The following is a 19,979-nucleotide window of genomic DNA, read 5'->3' as shown; positions in this document are numbered from 1 at the left end:
GACTTTGTGCCCAGGACAGACGTGAAAATGAGCGGCGACTCTCAATGTGTTTGTTCCTGGGTAAAATATGTTCTAAATAAAAAGGAAGTGTGCATTTCCACACAGAAGCAGCTCTTCCACATCTAACGCTAGGATTAACATGTTAACAATGGAATAAATCTGTGGCGCGGAATGGAGATATTCAGTTCACATACTTTATGAAAAATGGGAATGACAAAGATGTTTTAGTGTAAAACAATGCAGCCTTGTCTATCGAGACAACATACAAGAGCAGTATTTATTGTGATGTTATAGTGCTAATAATCCTTTCACTGTACATTTTAAACAAAAATGGTAGACATGTTGTTATTACATGTAGAAGTGTAGTGACTCATTTTTGTGGGAGGGATTCACCTTCTAGCTCCTTTTGGGTTCATATTCTAAAAAACAAACAAAAAAAAAAAAACTGGGGTCATGATTAAGATTTTCTCCTCCCGTCTGCAGTTAAAAGGGATAGCCACGTAAGCCCGAAGTGAACCAACGGTACCTAATGGTACAAATCTATTTAATGTGTGTTATGTAGGTGAGGGGCATCACATTTTAAAATAGTCAACCAATATTCCCATGGTTATCAAATACTTTGAAGGGTCATTACGATCTCTTCTCTAAAAGATAAAGAGATTATAGGATGCAATAATATTCTTTAACTAATCTATAAAAAAAATGTATTTGTTGTGCTTTTTATCCTTAAGGTAACATTGATGCCATTATTACCCAAACTGTTAAAGAATAGAGTTGTTAGTATCTGATAAACCATTTTACAAATCCGGTGAAAATAAAAGGTGCAGTTTCCCCCAATTCAACCCCTTTTGAAAATGATCCATGCGATTAATGCCCTTGAAAGAAGATTACCAACCGTATTCATTTTTCCCAGCTGTATTTCATTTTTTATTCAAAAAGGCCAAAAATCTTCAGTCTAATGTCCACATGGCAGCTCCTGTTGTTTTATTCTGTCTGTCTTCATGCCACCAGGCAGCACAGTGCTACTTTACATGTACACTACAAAGGGCCTTGTCAGAAGAAAAACAAATCTTCATCTGAGGCTCTTTGAGGTCTACTAATGTCACTAAGTGACAGGCGAATAAGAATCATTAATTTAGGCTTTGAGCTCATTTTATATGAATAAAATAATTTTTTTAAAAAACAGCAGGGCAAAAAACTAGAGGTAAAAACAGACATTGTACTGTTCAATATTATAAATAAATCCTTCCCAATTAAACAAATAAACATGCAGCGGAACTGCCCCTTTAAAACACAAGCTCACAAGTTAATCAGTTCTTTTTTTAATTTAAGGGTTCTTTCAAGTTCTTTTTTATTTTTTCTTCACTAAAACTGTATTCAACTCTTATTTACACTTTCATTATCTGGTGACCTGCAACAGAAAAACAAGAGGCTTCTCTAGATGGTATTGCATATTGCAGCAAATTGCATAGTATTATTCGACATACATGCAATATAAATTAAATATAGTAATTTGGCATATTCCACAAACAAGAAATATAAATCAATTGCACATTAAAATATGTACATTTGATATTAAAAAAAAAAATGCCATTGCCAAGATAAAAACACCAGAGAATAATTAGCAACTTAAAGAATCTCCACTGGTCAGAATATACATTTCCATTCTCATTTCAATTATTAAGATATAGCTCAAAATAATTTTACTTTATGTCCACTTTGGAAGAGTGTGATCCATGCAGGCAGTTGACAAAGTGCACGTGATGTCTAGGGGTGCAACTGATATGTATAAGGTGCTCTATTTAAATTCTGTGGGTAGGGTGCTGTGTTGCAAAGCTATAATCATCATTCAGGATTGTCCTCTATTTTATACCTTAAAAAAATCGTATATCATTACAGTAAAGACAGAGCACCTGTGAGTGTATAACACAAGGGTGGCCAACTCCAGCCCCCAAGGGCCACCAACAGGCCAGGTTAGGGATTTCCCTGCTTCAGCACAGGTGTCTCAATCGTTGACTGTGCCACGAGTGCTGAAGCAGAGATATCCCCAATACCTGGCCTGTTCGTAGCTCTTGAGGAACAAAGTTTGCCTCCACTGGTCTACCACATCCCCCATCCCTGCTTCATTCACCCCAATGTCAAGTTGTGCAGTGGTTAAGTTGCAGACAGTGATTCTGGGTGGTGACGTGCAAGGGAGGACACTGGGCATGTTCCATTTCAGCTCCCTATTCATTTCAGCAGGTTTCAATAGTGAAGAAATATTAATGTAAAACCCTTTTTTTTGCAGGTTCTCTTAAAGATTTGTTTGTTTGAGACATTTGTTTAAAAAAAAAAATTTAAAAAAAAAATTAAAAAAATAATAATGGGACTTTGAAGAATGGTATTACTGCTGTGAAAAGATGTTTTCCAATGTTTTAAAATCCCAGATGTTTTCAGTGGGCACCACATGCCCTACAACGATACATTGGCCCTTTGTGTAGGCAACTGATGTGATCTAGATGCAATTAATGTGGGCAACTAATATGTCCAACACAGTGATATTAACTGTTAGTGGGGATGCAGCATTACAGTTAATGCCATTACCAGGCTTTAACCTGTTCTGAGGGCACCATTACTTAAATAGAAGCATAATAAATTTCCCCAGGAGCTTACAATCTAATAGTTGGCGGCTGTGGCACAGTAAATATGGCAAGTTGTACATGTAAATCAGAGTGTGATTAGCATTATCCCAGCCATTTACAACCAACAAATGTATCGTTATGCAGTATGCTACCTCTTATTTGGTTTATACAACATTGCAACAGCCCTATGTTGATAAACGGCTCACTCGACTGTTGGTATTTTGAGATTAGGAAGGTATTTACGGCTCTGTACAATATCCATTGGCTTTGTTACCCCCTCTGGATCAACATACTGATAGTCATGAAGAAGGTAAAAGAATTAACTGGATGAATTAATAACTATTGATTTCAAAGTTGAGTTACGTTCCCTGAGCCAATCTGAGCACTACATTTTGCTTCCTATAGTGGCAACACATTGTGCAAAAGGTTTCCTGAACGCAGCATTTTGATTGCAGTAGGGCTGTCTTCATTTTGAATGACCAATTTTAGACTGATCATTTGTCTCCAATGCTTGAATAGTACTGGACGGTTAAGATTGTAGGTGCTGTTACGTCTCCAATAGCCTGCATCTTTAAGAAGCTTTCAGTCACTAACGAGCTGATGTTCTATAGCATTATTCTGATGGTAATTATCTTGATATTCCTCGACATCTCCATTTTCTTCATGTGCCAAGTCCACCTGCTGGTTCTGCTCATCTCCCCTCTCCTGGACAAAAAGCTGTTCTTCCAGGAAGAGGCTTCCAAATCCATACTGCTCTTCATAGACATTGACCTCTTCTGGAGAAACATGGTTACATCCCAGCATGAAGTCTGCAAATCTGCCCAAAATCAGAATGTGAGCACAAGGATACACGTGGAAGCATATAAATATATAACATTGATTTGTAATACCTCTTGGGTTCAATCTTAACCAAAATAAATGAACTTTGATGAGCTAAGTATATAAAAATGGTTAATTATAAAAACAATTGTACATTTTCCCCCCCATGAAGAGTTTTTAAAATCTACTGCAATTTTAGATTTAGGGGTGCAATGGTATACAGGGAATTGCTATTTCCTCTGCCAGGAGGCATTGTGTCTCATCCTCTGCACTTATTGGCTCTCCCTACCAAGCGAGAGTGGTTACTTCGCCTGATAAGAAGTCTCCACAAAGGGGGCTATTTTGTAAACCTTGAAGCATGATGTTGTACCGGGGTTGGCCAAAACGGCTCAATAATTTGAAGAAGCATTTTCAGTTTATGACATTGCAAAAGGCCAGGCCTTTTATAATAAGCCTCTAACTCTACAGTGTTTGCCATGCTCTATCCCAGGTAGCAGGGATATTCAGCTGGACTTTCAATAAGAGGTTTACGGGAGTTGTGAAGGGGACTGCAGGAATGGTGATGTTCTTCCAAAGGGTTTCGGAAGCCAAACTTTATTTTAAGACTGAAGACAATTGCTCTTTTTAATGAACTAACATTCAGGTTTGCCATACAATAGGTGTAGTTGTACACAGACTTTTGAGACTTCAATGTAGTAAATTCCGTTTCATACAGAATGAGCCAAAGAGTGAGATTATGAAACATGGTCCATAACTGCATCTAGGAAGAACGTCTATACAGAAATCGTCCCCTACTGGGCTCCCCACGTCCCAAGAAAAATGGATCTTGTTTTAAAATCATTAAGGTGTCCGATCCTGTTTTTTCCCCAGTACATCACTAATGCAAAGAGCCACACAACTTATTTAAAGTGACTAATCAGTGATATGTTTAATTAAAGTAATTGAGATTAAAAAAGACATGCATAACTATTTGTAATTATTCTCTTAAAAGTTTGTTACTTTAAAGTTATAGCGCACCCTGAAACAGACTTGATTGCTGTAATGTAATCTTTTGTTTTATACATACTATCACCCCGGTCCTAGAACAAGTTAGGAATGGAGACAGGATAAATGTGAGATAAGGCCAATATAACTAACAAAAGCCTTCACCTACAGATGCAGCGGTCCTTATTTTAAGAAATCACGGCGCCGTTTTCGTGTGCGCTGCTGTACTCCACGTGGCATGAACGCAGCAAATCGCCCCAGGCACACGTGTTTATCGCGGTTGCTTTGTTTGAATTTCATGGATTGTGTGCAATTAAATGCAATGAAGTGAATGTATTGTAATGTGTACAGTACTGTGCTACTGTGTCAATTTCAGGTGTTTAAAAGCCACAACACTAAAATGCCATTGCTTGCACCCGCCTCTTAAGGCGGTACGGTTGGAAGCAATCCCGCGCCATGACATGGGTATTCCGAGGTATATACCGCGTGATTTGTTAAAATAATGCAGCTACATCTGTACATTTAACCCACTAAACATATCAGAGCCATGACACAATACAATGAAAAGGCATACAAGTGGAATTAAGCTCAATTTCTCAGGATGATATAGCTGCTAGAACCCCGCAGTCCTTGTGTACCTTTTTGGGGATGAGAGTCTAGACACTGTAAGCCATGAGTTTAAGTCTGGACTTTTACAGAAAGTACGCAGATCATCCAAAGCCGTGGTGGTTTCTGTATCTGCCTGTTCCTGATATTCCTCTTCTGTAAGGAGTTTTACCAGCGGCGTTTTAGATTTAAAGACCTCTTTCATTTTTCTGGAGGGAAAGTCAACAATCTTCAAGTGTTTACAACGCCCACAACATAATTCTGACGCAAACCGTGTTTGGTGGTTCCCCACTAGATAATTCACTCACTGTGGCATATATTTATACTGAGTATTGTTTAGAGCATCTTCTACTTAACTCTTTCACTGCCAGAAAGTTCAGTAAAGCATTGCAGGCCCTGTTAGCAGTAGAGATGATGACACAACTCCTTAATACAACCTCATAGGAGGGTGGCTGATCACAAGTATTTTTTTGACCCATTGAATAATCTTATATGGGATTTTTTTTTTTTTTTAAATAGTTCTGTAGTATTAGTTAGTGATTTTTTTTAATTCAACTCCATGCCATTTTTAATGAGTTTTATTTTTCTGAGCATCATTTGATTTGTATAAAAGGTTTTAGCCCACCTCCCCAGCAGTGCAAGATCTTTGCGTGCCATGAGTCCCTCCCACAGGACTCCTCATAGACTAGTATGTCGCACAGAGGAGTCTAGTTCAGGCCCAGAACTGGTAAGATAAAAACAGTCCATAAGGCCAGCTGTCATCTTATTTTGGGTATAAAATCCCACTCCATGGGGAGCAGTGGATTACATTGCAGACAGATTTATCTAGTTAACCCCTTGGGTAACCCTCCTTGTAGGGCACCGCTTCATGCAGCAATGTATCCGTGCTGCAGCACTGCATTTACTGGCGAGTTGTATTGCAGTGCTTTACCAATATTAACTCTGCTCTACCAGGCTGCAATGTATGTTACGTGCACTGTTTGTTTATTGTGCCACTCTGTATTTTATTTTGTCTATTAGACCGATTACGGTTCTATATTTTAACCATATATCCATTTACACATCTTCATTTGCCCACGGGGCACTTACTTTTAGTGTTTGGGGTTACCTACCATTTGCTACATCCACACCTCACTCTAGTAACCTACCAGTTTTCCATTCCATTGCTATTTACCTATACTCCGGATAGATTAGCGAGTGCACACTACTGGAGACTTCTCCCTCGCCTACTCTCTGCCTCCGGAATTTCCTTGGCTTCGAACCCTGCTTTGCTTGGGAATGCAGTATTATTGCCAATATGACTCGTGGGTACTAACCTGCACACATAGCACAATGCTCTAAAGGGATAATGCAGGCCCTTGGAAGAAATAAGAACAGCAATGACAGCATAGGCAACCTCCGGGGCAGCAAGACCAAAGTAAATCAAGAAGCAGGCTATCAATTGCAGTGCCCAAGTGAGGAGGTTGATGCTTTGTTGGCTGGTTAGTGGACCATGTCTGTAGCATACGGCAAAACTGAGCAACCCTGCAGTCAAAACGTACCCTGTGAATACAGTAAAGTTACATTGCATTGGGTATATCACATGAGTACTTTAGTTTATCACATGTAAATACTCAAATTAGCACCGGGGAAGCATTTTTAGGAAATATGACGTTTTGTTCATTTCCACACAAACTTTTTTTATTCATGTGCACTTTCATCCAACTAACATTTCTTCTCCATGTTTCTAGCATTTGTGCTCCTGCTCCAACACATGCACAGAAAATGTGATACATTTAAAATGTTAGAACCCAACATCTATGGCACATTCATTGCAGTGGATATACTGTGGCTATCATATCAATTAGACAAATACATATGTAAAGTGTGACACTGTCCCCAAGATAGCACATCATATTCTGTTTAATATGTACATCTTAGAGTGGGGGGGGGGGGGGGGGAGGGGAGCAAGATTTTTTTTAGGGGAGGCAGAGGAGGACGGCAGTGGGAGAAGAGGACGGAGGACTGCCAGAGCGTCCGAGGAGTTGGACGGCGGGAGCGAAGCAGGGCGGCTGGGGAGGAGCTCGCCCCAGTGGTCTGACCCTGAAATATTCACCGACTTGCGGTGTCTGCTGCTGCTACAGTGCGCTCCTGCCCAGCCGTCCTCCACTGCCACCCTGCATATCTCCCGCCGTTCTCCTCCACCGAAGCCAGGTAGGCATTGTTAAGGGTGTGAGAGGAGGAAAAGAGGGGATGAAAGAAGAGGGGGAGAGAGAGGGGTGATTGCAGCCTGTATTATTCACATTTATATTGTATACCGATGTAATAATTTTTTTGTTTGTTTTCGTGTGATTTGGATTACATCAGATGGGGGATGGGCCCGACTAATATCACGGATGAAAAGGGGGGCTCGATGTAAAAAGTTTGCTCACCCCTGGCTTAGAGGATAGAAAGGCAATATTATGGAAAAATTCAAATACAAAAGGGATTCAACAAAGAGAGAAATGCTAGAATAAGAGACCATGCTCCGAAGCTCGAGGCTGGCAGATTAAGAAGAAATGTGAGGAAGTGCGTCTTCATAGTCATAGAAATGTGGTGGGTTTGTGCAATAGCCACCCAACAAGGCGGTCCTATATACACGATAGCCCAGGATCAATGTATTTATGTTACATTCAGTGATCTGAAATCAATACGGTTCTCACCCAGTATTAAATGCTTGTTTTCATTCCATAACCATTCAATGTTCTCTTTCAAAAACTGAATTGCATATGCAGTGAAAAAACAACAGCTGCTCATCAAAAGCCAAAAGGTGCTGTGCTGAAAGTATAAGAAAGTATACAATTACTGCAGATAATGCTTAAGGATTCCTATTGCTAGGGGGCAATTCATTAAATGGAGTTAGCTGTACCCATTACCAAAGACCATTCATTTAGAATCCAGGGTCATTTTTGTAAGCAATGTATTAATGGCTTCTAAGGGTTAAAGAGGCAATTCATGCAGGCAATTTTTTTTTAAAACATAGGGTTGAACCATGGGGTTCCCGGAGCTGAACCCCATTAATTTCAGCTCCGCGGAAGCCCTGCTTGCGGAGATACAGACCTCCGTAGGGGGTGCCGGTAGCTGCTTCGCTCAGCTAGCAGGGATCACGTAATGGCGGCGTTTCAAAGCTCCAGCGCCCTGCGGGCTGACAGGAAGCATCATCAGGTTCAGCTTCCTATTGGCCCGCGTGACGCGGGAGCGTTAAACTTTGCCGAGATACCGTCTATCTCGGGAAGCAGGGGATCATCCGAGCTGAAATTAATGGGGTTCCGTGCCGGAGACCCCTTGCTTAAATCCTATGTTAAAAAATAAATTATATTTATTTTTTAAAAGCATGAATTGCTCCTTTAACACACAGCGCTTAGCTGCTATCAAACTATAACATGATATTAGTTACATAGTTACATAGTAGATGAGTTTGAAAAAAGACCTATGTCCATCAAGTTCAATACTGTATATGCTAAATTTAGACGAAACGTTATCCTATATTTGTACTTACACTGTATTGATCTAGAGGAAGGCAAACAAAAAAACCCCAGTGACACATCATCCAATGATATCTCATAAAGGGACAAATAAATTCCTTCCTGACTCCCAATATTGTCAATCAGATTACTCCCTGGATCAGCATCCTTCCCATGTTTGCTTATTTGGTATATCCCTGTATACCTTTCCTTTCTAAAAAGAAAGCCTTTATTGGCTGAACCAGCTCATGTGACGCGACTGCAGCCCAAAATTTCAATTTGGGTTATGGCGGCAAAATGTTGCAGCGTCAACGCTGTACTTTGCCGCCACAAGCAGTTTCTAGTGTGACAACTGTCATCCACTAGCCTCAAAGAGTGCTGCATGTGCGCGCGCACGTCGCATAGCAGGCCATGTGAGCTAGCCCTAAGGGATAACCCTGTGTCGTTTGTAATACCCGTGGGATGAATAGTTTTTTTGAAAGCTCCTTGTATTGTCCCTGAATATGTTTGTATATAGTTATCATATCCCCTCTTAGACGCCTCTTATCTAATGTAAAGAAATCTAGTTTAGCTAGCCTGTCCTCATAAATCAGATAATCCATCTCCTTTATCAATTTGGTGGCTCTTCTCTTCATGTTCTCTAGTTTCATATCTTTTCTATGGCGTGGTGCCCTAAATTGAACTCCATATTCAAGGTGTGGTCTTAATAATGCTTTATAAAGGGGCCCTGTAACAGGGACTTGTCACTGTTGAGAGAAACGGACTCTAAATCCAGCAGGGAGCTGGTTAATTGCACAGGCAATCATCCAGACTCCACCTGGCTGATTAGGACTGTTAGAAAAAGCCTTATCTAAGAAACAGGAAGGAGATTTCCTTAGCCCACAACTGGACTGACCAGAGGAAAAGATGTCTTGATGCACATAGAAGGACTATATGCTTACAGCAAGACAAGGGGACAAGACCTCTATACCTGGTCACGGACATTTCCATAGGTGTGGACCCAGGAGAGCAGAGAGGCCTTCCCCTACAGCTGCAAGAACAGATAAGAGACTTTCTTGTTGGACTGTTAGAGATAGATAGAAAATAAAAAATGAATAAACAATACCGTTCTGTGGCTAACTAAATGCTTTTATTTGTGCGAGCTTCCGAGATACACTGATCTCTTCTTCAGACGTTGTTACAATGAATGAAGCAAGCAAGGTTTAACTTAAAAACAGTGCATCTTGGAATGTTATCTGTGACTGAAACCTATCCCTCCCCCTGTGCTGTATGGGGGAGGGAAAGGTTTCAGTCACAGATAACATTCCAACCTGAAAAAGTTCCATTTATGACAACTCTGTTTTCAATCCAGGTGCAAATATTTTTACAGTCCAATATGCTTTATTTTGTACACTAACCGCGTGTGGAACTGTATGTAAAATTTAAGTAGACTACATCAACTGCATTACCTTGGTCTAAAGAAACAAATAAGGTTAGTTTGGTACGACCTATCCTTCATAAATCCATGCTGACTATTACTAATAATTTTGTTTTCCACATTAGGTATTCCTGACTATTATCCTGTACTAAACCTTCAAGTAGCTTCCCCACTATTGATGTCAGGCTTACGGGTCTCTAATTCCCCGGTTGTGCTCTAGCTCTCTTTTTAAATATAGGCACCACATCTGCTTTACGCCAATCATGTGCTACTGAGATCCAGGAAATGGAGTCCTTGAATATTAAATGTAATGGTTTGGCTATTACTGAACTTAACTCCTTAAGAACTCTTGGATGTATGCCATCGGGGCCAGGTGCCTTATTTACTTTAATATTATCAAGCTGCCTATGAAGTTTTCCCTCAGATGACCAATTGTTCATTAATATAGAGGTTGTGGCTTCCTCCTGCACCACTACTATTGTAATTGATTCTTCACTTGGTAAAAACAGAGACAAACAATGTGTTTAATACCTCTGCTTTTTCCATTTCTCCAATAATTTCAATAGAAAAAGCACAACCAGGAATATCCCCCCAAAAAATTAGAAGGAAGGTGCGTTATCCATAAAAAGATTTAATGGTCAAAGATGGAAAAAATAGCAAGGCATTATCCTACCAACATGTTTCGTGCTACACAGAGCCCTTTATCAAGGCATTCTTATCCCATCATTACCAACATATTTATGAGTAAATGTTTAATTAACTTACCAATCATAGGGCATAACCGGGATCCTCCCCACAAACACACTGATAGTAGTCAGGTGTGGAGATGGATGCGCGCGCGAGTCACGGACGCAGGCCCCGCCCCCTACATGCGATCCTGGGCCAACACAGAATGGGAGCCAGAGTGATACGCGCTTGCGCAGTATCAACTACTGGCAACACCACTATGGAGGCCGCGGAGCGTGCCAGTAGAGCGGGGAGGCGAACCGCCCGCGCCCGCGCACACCCCCCCCGAACATCACACGCATCATTATGGTGCGCGCACCTCCCATTCGGGACCCCTAACCCCTCCCCGTTGCTGTGCACAAATAAGAGAAAGCACGAGACTCCAGGGAGCACCACGCATGAATATATTTGTCTCCAATAATTTTACACTGAAAGGGTTCTATATACTGTATTTTCTAACTTTTTTGTTTTAAGGTACTTAAATAACTTTTTAGGGTTGATCTTCCTTTCTTGCAATACTTTTTTCATTATCCATTTTTGCTAATTTGATTGTCATTTGGAACTTTTATTACATTCATTATAATTCTGATATGATGCTGCCATCCCTTATGACTAAGAATCTAAAACACTTTACAATACATTGCCCAAAATGCTGTGCAAGAACTAAATTAAATAACCCTGAGCAAGCTATCTATTACAGTAGATCAGCGTTTTCCAAATGGGGTTCCGCGGAACCCTGGGGTTCCGTAGAGCAGTTCCAGGGATTCCGCCGACGGACGGGCCGCCCGCACTCACTGTGCCGGATTTCCCCCTCAAAAAAGCAGTCAGTCTGTAGCTGCAATTTCTCCTTCAGCCATTAGGTGGCGCTGTGCTGCACAGCTCATGCAGCACCTCGTTTGCCTTGCTGCATGCAGCGTGATAAGGTGAGTGTGTGTGAGAGTGTGTGTGTGTCATGGGGAGGGGGTGAAAGAGACATAGAGAGGTGGGAGGGGGTGAAAGTGTGACATGGGGGTGTGAGACATATTGAGGGGAGGGGGAGACACACTGGGGGAAGGCGAGAGAGACACTGGAGGGAAGGGAGAGACACACACTGGCTGGAGGGAGAGAGAGACCATGAGGAGGGAGAAAGAGACACTGGGCAGAGGAAGTGACACACTGGCGGGAGAGAGACACTGATGTGAGAGAGACGCAGGCTGGAGGGAGAGAGACACTGAGGTGAGGGAGACACACTGGGGGGAGGGAGTGAGGGAGACACTGAGGGGAGGGAGAGAGACACTGGGGGGGAGGGAGTGAGAGACCCTGGGGGGAGGGAGTGAGAGACACTGGGGGGGAGGGAGTGAGAGACACTGGGGGGAGGGAGCGATGGGGGTCTTTTAAAAATGTATTGGGGCGGTGAAGGTCTTTAAAAAATGTATTGGGGTGGTGGGGGTCAGTTAAAAATGATCTTGAAACAAGAAAATGTTTCATCTGCGGCGCATTTCTTTTTTATTTTTCATGTGCTGTGCTAAAAATATTTAAGGGGTTCCATTCTGTTTTACAAAATATAAAAGGGTTCCACGACTAAATGTAATTGGGAAACACTGCAGTAGATTACAGGAGAACGGATCCATCTGCAGTTTAGCTAATCACTTGTCAGTGTGCAGATTGTATTGATGCACATATTGAAAGGGAAACAAAATATTTATTTTATTTTTAAAACGGCAGCTTGAACTGCAGCTTTAACCTCCCAAATCTCCGATTGACTACCAGTGCCATGCTCTACACCTGGGACAAGTTCAGGAAATACTACCTTGGAGGTCCTTGCCTTAAGCTTGCAGCCTAGATCCCTGAAATCATTTTTTAGGACCCTCCATCTTTCTCTAACTTTGTCATTGGTGCCAATGTGTACCAAGACCGCCGGGTCAGTCCCAGCCCCAGCCCCTCACAACAATCTGCCTACCTGATTTGAAATGTGCCGAATTCGAGTCCCCGGGAGACAACAAACTGTTCGATTCATGTGGTCATGGCAATAGATTGCCCTATCTTCCTAATGTAGTCTCCTACTACCACAATCTTTCTTGGTCTCTCAGTATCCCGAGTCCCCTCTGTGCTGGAGGATCTATTCCCCCTGGTTTCTAGAGGAATAAGTCTCCCCCAGCCTTGCCATTCCTCCCCTGACACCCTCAATATCTTCACTCAATATGGCAAATCTACTTGGATGGGTCAGCTCAGAACTAGCCTGACGCTTCCTCTTCCCCCTGCTTCCCGTTCTAACTGTTAGGCTAGCCCAGGGGTCTCCAAACCTGTCCTCAAGAGCCGCACACAGGCCAGCTTTTATGGATATCCCTGTTTCAGCACAGGTGGCTCAATCAGTGCCTCAGTGCTTGACTGGGCCACTGATTGAGCCACCTGTGCTGAAACAGGGATATCCATAAAAGCTGGCCTGTGTGCGGCTCTTGAGGACAGGTTTGGAGACCCCTGGGCTAGGTCCCCACTGCCTGCTGCAGCACCCGCTATGGCGTGCTCTGCATGGACAAGAGCCGCCCCTCAATGGGGCCGTGCCCGACGCGTTGTGCGAACAGATGATTTCTCTGAAGACAGGAAATCTGTGCTCACAACTTGTGATGGAGCGCTGGCCATGCCCCCCGGTGGTTCAGCCAATGAGGGCGAACCTGCCGGGTGATGTCATGGCTACGCCCCCCGCAGACCGGGGATCTCAGCTGCATACGCCTCCGACCTGGCAGGCGCGCGTGCAGCGCCTTTACCGGGGCCTCAGCCTTATCCAGCTACTTACCTCTTCATGGTCCTCACTCACAGCTAAACCATCTGCATCACTAGTCCCAGCCAGGGCCTGCTCAGTGAGCACTAAACTCCTTTCAAGATTGTCAATTTCCCTCAATATTGCAAGTTTCCTCTTCATATCAGCAATCTGATGCTCCAAAGAGACCACCCGCTCACACCTCTCACAGCGATATGCTCCCTGGAACAGCTGCTCCAAGTGCACATACACATGGCAAGATGTGCATTGAGTGGCATTTTCAATCCTGCTCATAGGTTGCAACCAAGGAGTTATAAGTGCTAACAATAAACTGTACTTCAATATACTGTAGTATTCCTTATTTCACACCTTCCTTGTTCTAACTCCTTCTGCTTCTAACTCCACACTTGATACAAACAGCACTTGAAATCAAACAGTAATCCAGTCACCCCGATCAGGACACGCAAGTTCAGCATTCGTTACAAGCCTCTGTTTTAAAGAGGGCCACATACACCAAACAGATATGAAAGGTAAGCAATCAACTAACCACATCCACTGCAAGATCAACCAGGCAGGAGTAGAAAAAAAAACAAAAGTTAGTTACAGACTTTCAATTACCACACCATTTTCACATAAATTAACCCACTGTACACTCCCCACGTTCAGCCACCCCTGATAGTATACACAGCACAGCCCTTCCCTTTTGGTTCTAACTCCACACTTGATACAAACAGAAATACAGTCACACAGATCAGGACACGCAAGATATGAATAGCTTCATTATATAAAAAGTATAGAACGTACCTTTGGAATAAATCTTTTAACTATCAACAGGAAGAAGACTAATGAAGCAAAAATACCCAATGTTATCCCGGCAGAATAATAAACTGCACCATTCCTGTGAAAATAAAGTATTTAATTATTCATTTCAGGGTAGCATTTTATTCAAATGTAACCCTAGGACAGCAGGAAATACGAATACATTTTACATCCTGGTGGTCGAAGTGTAGCCTGCAATGAGAGACACAGAATGGGTGAGAGAGAGTGCGACACAGAATGGGTGAGAGAGAGTGCGACACAGAATGGGGGAGAGAGAGAGCGCGTCACAGAATGGGGGAGAGCGAGAGCGCGTCACAAAATGGGGGAGAGAGAGAGAGAGCGAGAAGAAAAAAACCACACACACAACATGCAGTTGTAGCAAATCGTTTGGATGGATTAATGCTGCTGGTGTCCCATTCAGAATCATGAACCCTCCCTCCCCCCCGCAGCACGATCATGGCAGACACTGTCCCCGTATATATGTCTACGTCTGTATAATACATAATGAAGCAAATGGATATATGGACATATAGATATATACAAAACACATTAGTTATTGGAGCCCAGTATTTCCAATGATGCCAGACACCAACTCAAGCGAATATCTACAATGCTATTTAACAACTTTTACAGATAAACAGAAAATAGTTTTGTTTTGATTACAACGGAAGCTGGTTAACACCAATTAAATGCTTGCTCAACTAAATAGGGTTATTGAGTATCAACGCAGCATTTTCATTTTCGCATGGGGAACACTGTAATGACCACACAGCATACAATGTTACTTTTAAGCACGGCAGAAAATATTAGTATTGTACATACCGACTTATGTCCTTGGCAAAGTAGAAAAGGAACACACCTCCAAAGAAGAGAACGAAGAGACTTCTACTGAATTCTGTGAAAAAATGTAATCCATATAGAAGTCGAAATGTCAACTTTCAAGGATATTTAGGATATTCTGGACCAACATGTTCTATTGTATTGGAAGGTGCACAAGATAGTTCTGCTGTGTTGTATGTTTGAAGAGTTATATTCCATATCAGACAAAGTGGCTAATCTGGCCATTGAAAACGAGAAGTAACTCTCAATGTATAGCTTCCTGGTAACGAACCTGGCAAATACATTTTTGGCCAAAACGCCCAATTTGCAGCTGAAAATGGCCCAATTGGCTACTTCAACTGATATCGAATAAGCCCCGTAGTCTGTGGAGTTCTGCCTCTGAATGTAAACAAATTCCTTAACAATATTCAATCATCCATTAAGTGAATATACTTATTCATTCCCTGGTTAAAAAAAATACAAATGTTTGCATGTTTCTATTTTCTGTTTGTCTGTGTCCTTCTAATCTTATCTGGTAATTATTGTTCTTTCCCTTTATCTCTTGGCTAATGATGGTTGCACACCTTGGCACAGCAGTGAAGTGAATTTACTTAGGAATGGAACAGAACGTGGTAGGCCAACAATGAGCAAACTGCTCCACTTACTGGTCTTTTTGACGCCCACAGTGTAAACAGCCGATGTATTGGTAGTTTTCACATTGAAGCAGTCTCTCTCGCCAAACTGGTTAACATTAATGTACGTCTCATTGGAATATATTGGTTTCCAGATGCTTTGCAATAAACAAGTTCCATAAACGAGGATATTTTCAGGATAATTGCAGTTCAGTGCGTTTGATTGCTGAATAACAGTAAGCACTGCTGTGCTGTTTATCTGAACCTGAAATGAAAGAGATATACAGTAGGAGGTCATTCAGCAAAGGTGCAGAGTACACAATATTATTTTTTTTCTCTTCTGATAAATGTGGTTCTATTCTTGCAACTGGGATTTTTTTTTTACACAAAATAGCCATTTGTGGTTTAAGGTGAAATACATATATTTTTTAAGGACAGTTAAATAAAGTACTCTAAAACTTAATCAGTAACTTGTATTCATTATTTCTTCACTACTCTTTAGAACTGAAACACACTGAACAGTTGTCAGTGAATATTATTCTCTCCGTATAATGAAGGAATTCTCTGCCGTTTGTTCTAGCCACAAAAATGCAGTCACTGCAAAGAACATAAATAATTAGTTTTGGTTAAATCAAAGACACACACGCAGACAGAGACACACACACACACACGCAGACAGAGACACACACACGCAGACACACACACACACACACACACACACACACACACACACACACACACACACACACACACACACACACACAGTCATAAACTGTCTATATCAGCAAAAGGTTAGTGTGCCTTATTCCCAGAATGATGGGATTAACTTCTGCTGGCAGCAGCTTCCAGGTGTAATCACAACCTGAGCTGCAAGGTTTAAAAGGGAGCCTGAGAATACAGCCAGTGTCTCATACAGAGGGCTGAGATAAGGCTGGGTGTCTTGGCAATGGTGCGGTGGAAAAGAGCGTAGTGATTGTACTTCTACCTGTGAGGGTAAGGTTTACCCATTGAACTTCTGCTACAATTGTTTTGTTTAATTTGAAACCAGTTTAGCTGGCCAGTGAGGTTTGTTTAGTTAGCCTCAGCGGATTAGGTTTTAATTGTGTTACTTTCTGTAAAAGGACAGTGTCCACAAGTGTTTGATTTAAGTCTGTAGACAAAATAAAATGGCGAATTACACTCCTGTGTGTGTGTGTGTGTGTGTGTGTGTGTGTGTGTACACACCATGCAGTTTCCTGTATAACATGTTACAAATCAAAGCTCCTGGAGTTTGGAATATTGTACTTACGTGCACAGTTGACCATAGCTGAAGCCACTTTATATTGCTTTCTGGAATGTAACAGAAACAATGCCCTTGTGTTCTGTTAATTAAACTTGCTTCATTCACAGGGATGCACCTGTTATCTAAATAATAATAAATACATGAACAGCATAAGAGAGCAGTTGATATTCATTGTGTATCACAGGGCAATGGGTTGCAGGCCCATCTGGCAGCAAAAGGTCTTAAGGTTAATATATTGTTATACTGACAAAGTGCCAATGCAGGTGTGAAATGTGTTAGGGGATTTCTACCTTCTATTTTACTACATGCTGTGTGCCAAATTGATTTTTTCCCAGATATTTGCACTCTAGCCCTCCTCTTTTATTGCTGTGCACTGCCATCTCTTCCCCCCCCCATCCTCATTGTCCTACTGAGACCCAAAAAGACACACTGTGAATGCTATCTATAAATCTGTTTGTTTTTTGTTCTGTGGGATTCAAGATGTGAATTCTGCAGCACTTCCTATGATGCAGCAAGAAGATATTCACACTGGCATTGATGTTAAATAAATAAACTGAGGATGAAGATGCTTATTCTTCACATACCTGGTCTAGTTCACGTCCCCTAATCCCTGTTGCCCATTTCAAAACTCGCATTAATTTGTAAAGTGCCAACATATTCTGCTGTGCAGTACAATAAGGGTACAAAGTTATGTACATTAGGTTATATACAAATGAGGACGGATCTGCACAGATGGCTTGTGAGCCTTGCCATCTACTGTAGCTCTACAAGTAAATACTCTGCCTTGTTTTTAATGATCTCTAATAAAATATGAATAAAACTACATTAGATGTATGTTGGCAGATCTGGTGGCATCTATAAAGATAATACACATATTAGACTTCAGTTGGCAGATCTGGTATATTATATGAAGACGATATCCTTTTCTTGAATAGAGTTGTGTTAGTAGATTTAATATAGTATATAAATATTACACGTATACAGTCATTACTTACTGTATGTTGGTAGATCCAGTACAGTCTTTATTGATGAAATGCATACCCACATTAGATTTGTTAATCGGTCAGTTAGTCTATAATGTATTACAGCTATGCCTACTTTAGATGTCTGTTAGATCTGTTCTAGACTCTTGGTATCCACACTAACATTTATGTAAGCACATTTGGTACAGCAGATTAGTATTCATACAGATTTATGTTAGTAGATCTGGTATAAACTAGAATGATCACCCACACTACAACTGATGGCAGATCTTAAATATTATATAAAAGATAGTATCCATACTCGCACTACATCTGTTTGAAGACCATTCATAAAGTGTATAAATTTAGTAACCATACCATCAATAGACTTTAGCAGATCTACATGTAGCCCATATTACAACTGTATTGGCAGATCTGATATAGTCTATGAAGATAATCAATTTCCACACTACAGCTATTAGCAGATCCAAAATCTATTGGTATCCATACCCACACTACAGCTCTGTTAGCAGATTCCTAGACCCATAGACTACTAGTATCCATACCCACACGACAGCTGTGATCAGACCTGGTGTAAATCTCCATACCCACATGACATGTGTTTTCTTGAAGCGCATCAGTTAAACACATAGCTTACCCAGCAACTCTTGCCCATGTATAGGTGAAAGATTTAGGAGCAGTAGCCAGAGCCTGACATACAATGGGATTATTGATGCAACATAGCAACCTGCAACTTGCATCTTGCTTCCCTGTTTGAAATGCCGCTTTGGAATCCTGTGCTGGCCAGACCCTCTCAGCCGAGCGCCGGTGCGTGGATGCTAGATAGCTTCCACATACAGTAGCTTTGTGCTTCCAAAGCCGAATGCATCAATAGTTGGAACACTTGCCATGCATACAAGAGAGGTAAGCACCAAGTGAATTTAAATGAAGTCCAGTCTTTGTTTTTTTTTAGCTTGGTAATGTTGCAGTTCTGGGCTGTGTCTCCTGGTTTGCTAGCGTGGCTGGAGGGGGGGAGTGAATGTGGATGTACAGTATAGGGTGATTGGTTCAGACTGCTGAGCTGTGAAAGGCGGAAGTGTTCCTACTGTAGGCTGCAACATGCCAGAGGTTGTAACATACGGTACTTTGTTCTATAGAGGGACCAGGGCAAATAGTTTGGAAGCGACCATTTTAATGGTGCAATCCCGCGCAGCTAGCCAAAAACAACTTTTTTAAAAACCTTTACCTTCCACCCTAACCTTTCAAAAAAACCTAAAAAAAAATTGGCCTTTTCTGTTTTTCTGAAAATTATAATAATAATTACAAATTGCATTTCTTAGGGACTTCTAATCAGTCAATCAAGTTATTTTTTATTTAGCCTTAGCCCACCCTGTTCTATGCTTGTGCAAATACTTGTTGAACACCAGTGGCAAATGTTTTTTTTTTTGAAAATGAAATATATATTTATTTTTAAATACTTACAGAAGTCAGATTTTGGTTAAAAAATTTTTTTTTAAAAGGGCATCAATCACCCAGATGTAATCCCTTAAACATGTCACTGGCATAAATTAACTTTGGTACTACGAGGACTGCCCCTTTATCTCTTCACTGCCACTGGGGCTATCAACACATTGGTAACATTTCAGCATAATTTTTTTAAATATATATATATATGTAGCCCTGGCTGGTTTGGGCTATCCGTCCGCCCTTCTCCCTACCTGTAGCGAAGCATTGATAACTGGGGGAAAAGGTAGTGCTTCAGTTTAAGTACATTTTCGCTTTACATACATGCTCTGGGCCCATTGCGTACGTTAATGCGGGGTGTGCCTGTATCTGGTTGTAGCCACTTCCAGTTTCACATTGCAAAGCCAGTAATCAACCTCACACTGAGATCCAAAGGTCAAATCAGCCATCTGTGAGTAGGTTTACTGGCTATGTATGTCTTTACTCAGGCTGTGCTGAAAAAGCTATATAATACGGCAGGCATACGCTGATGGGGTTCATGCTAAAATGGACAAAAAGTAAAAGGTTACACACTGCTCATTTGTATGTCATTACCAATAATTCCTGGTT

The 19,979-nt window shown here is 41.4% G+C and overlaps 1 protein-coding gene across 1 annotated transcript; it reads right to left on the bottom strand.

Moving 5' to 3' along the window:
* Nucleotides 1-210: 210 nt before the first annotated feature.
* NEMP2 (nuclear envelope integral membrane protein 2) lies at nt 211-19,071 on the bottom strand. Its single transcript, XM_075608363.1, has 9 exons — nt 18,565-19,071; nt 16,951-17,066; nt 15,696-15,927; nt 15,034-15,106; nt 14,197-14,290; nt 7,712-7,826; nt 6,347-6,572; nt 5,063-5,239; nt 211-3,438 (listed from the first exon to the last, which is right to left on the bottom strand). Exons 1-9 carry the CDS (start codon nt 18,665-18,667, stop codon nt 3,204-3,206), a joined length of 1,371 nt encoding a protein of 456 aa, XP_075464478.1. The 5' UTR covers nt 18,668-19,071; the 3' UTR covers nt 211-3,203.
* Between the last annotated feature and the right edge of the window lie 908 nt (nt 19,072-19,979).

This window comes from Ascaphus truei, chromosome 7 (assembly GCF_040206685.1).
Source record: "Ascaphus truei isolate aAscTru1 chromosome 7, aAscTru1.hap1, whole genome shotgun sequence".
Lineage (NCBI taxonomy): Eukaryota > Metazoa > Chordata > Amphibia > Anura > Ascaphidae > Ascaphus > Ascaphus truei.
The sequence above is the reverse complement of the archived record's forward strand: the minus strand, read 5'-3'. Positions and strand labels throughout refer to the sequence as shown.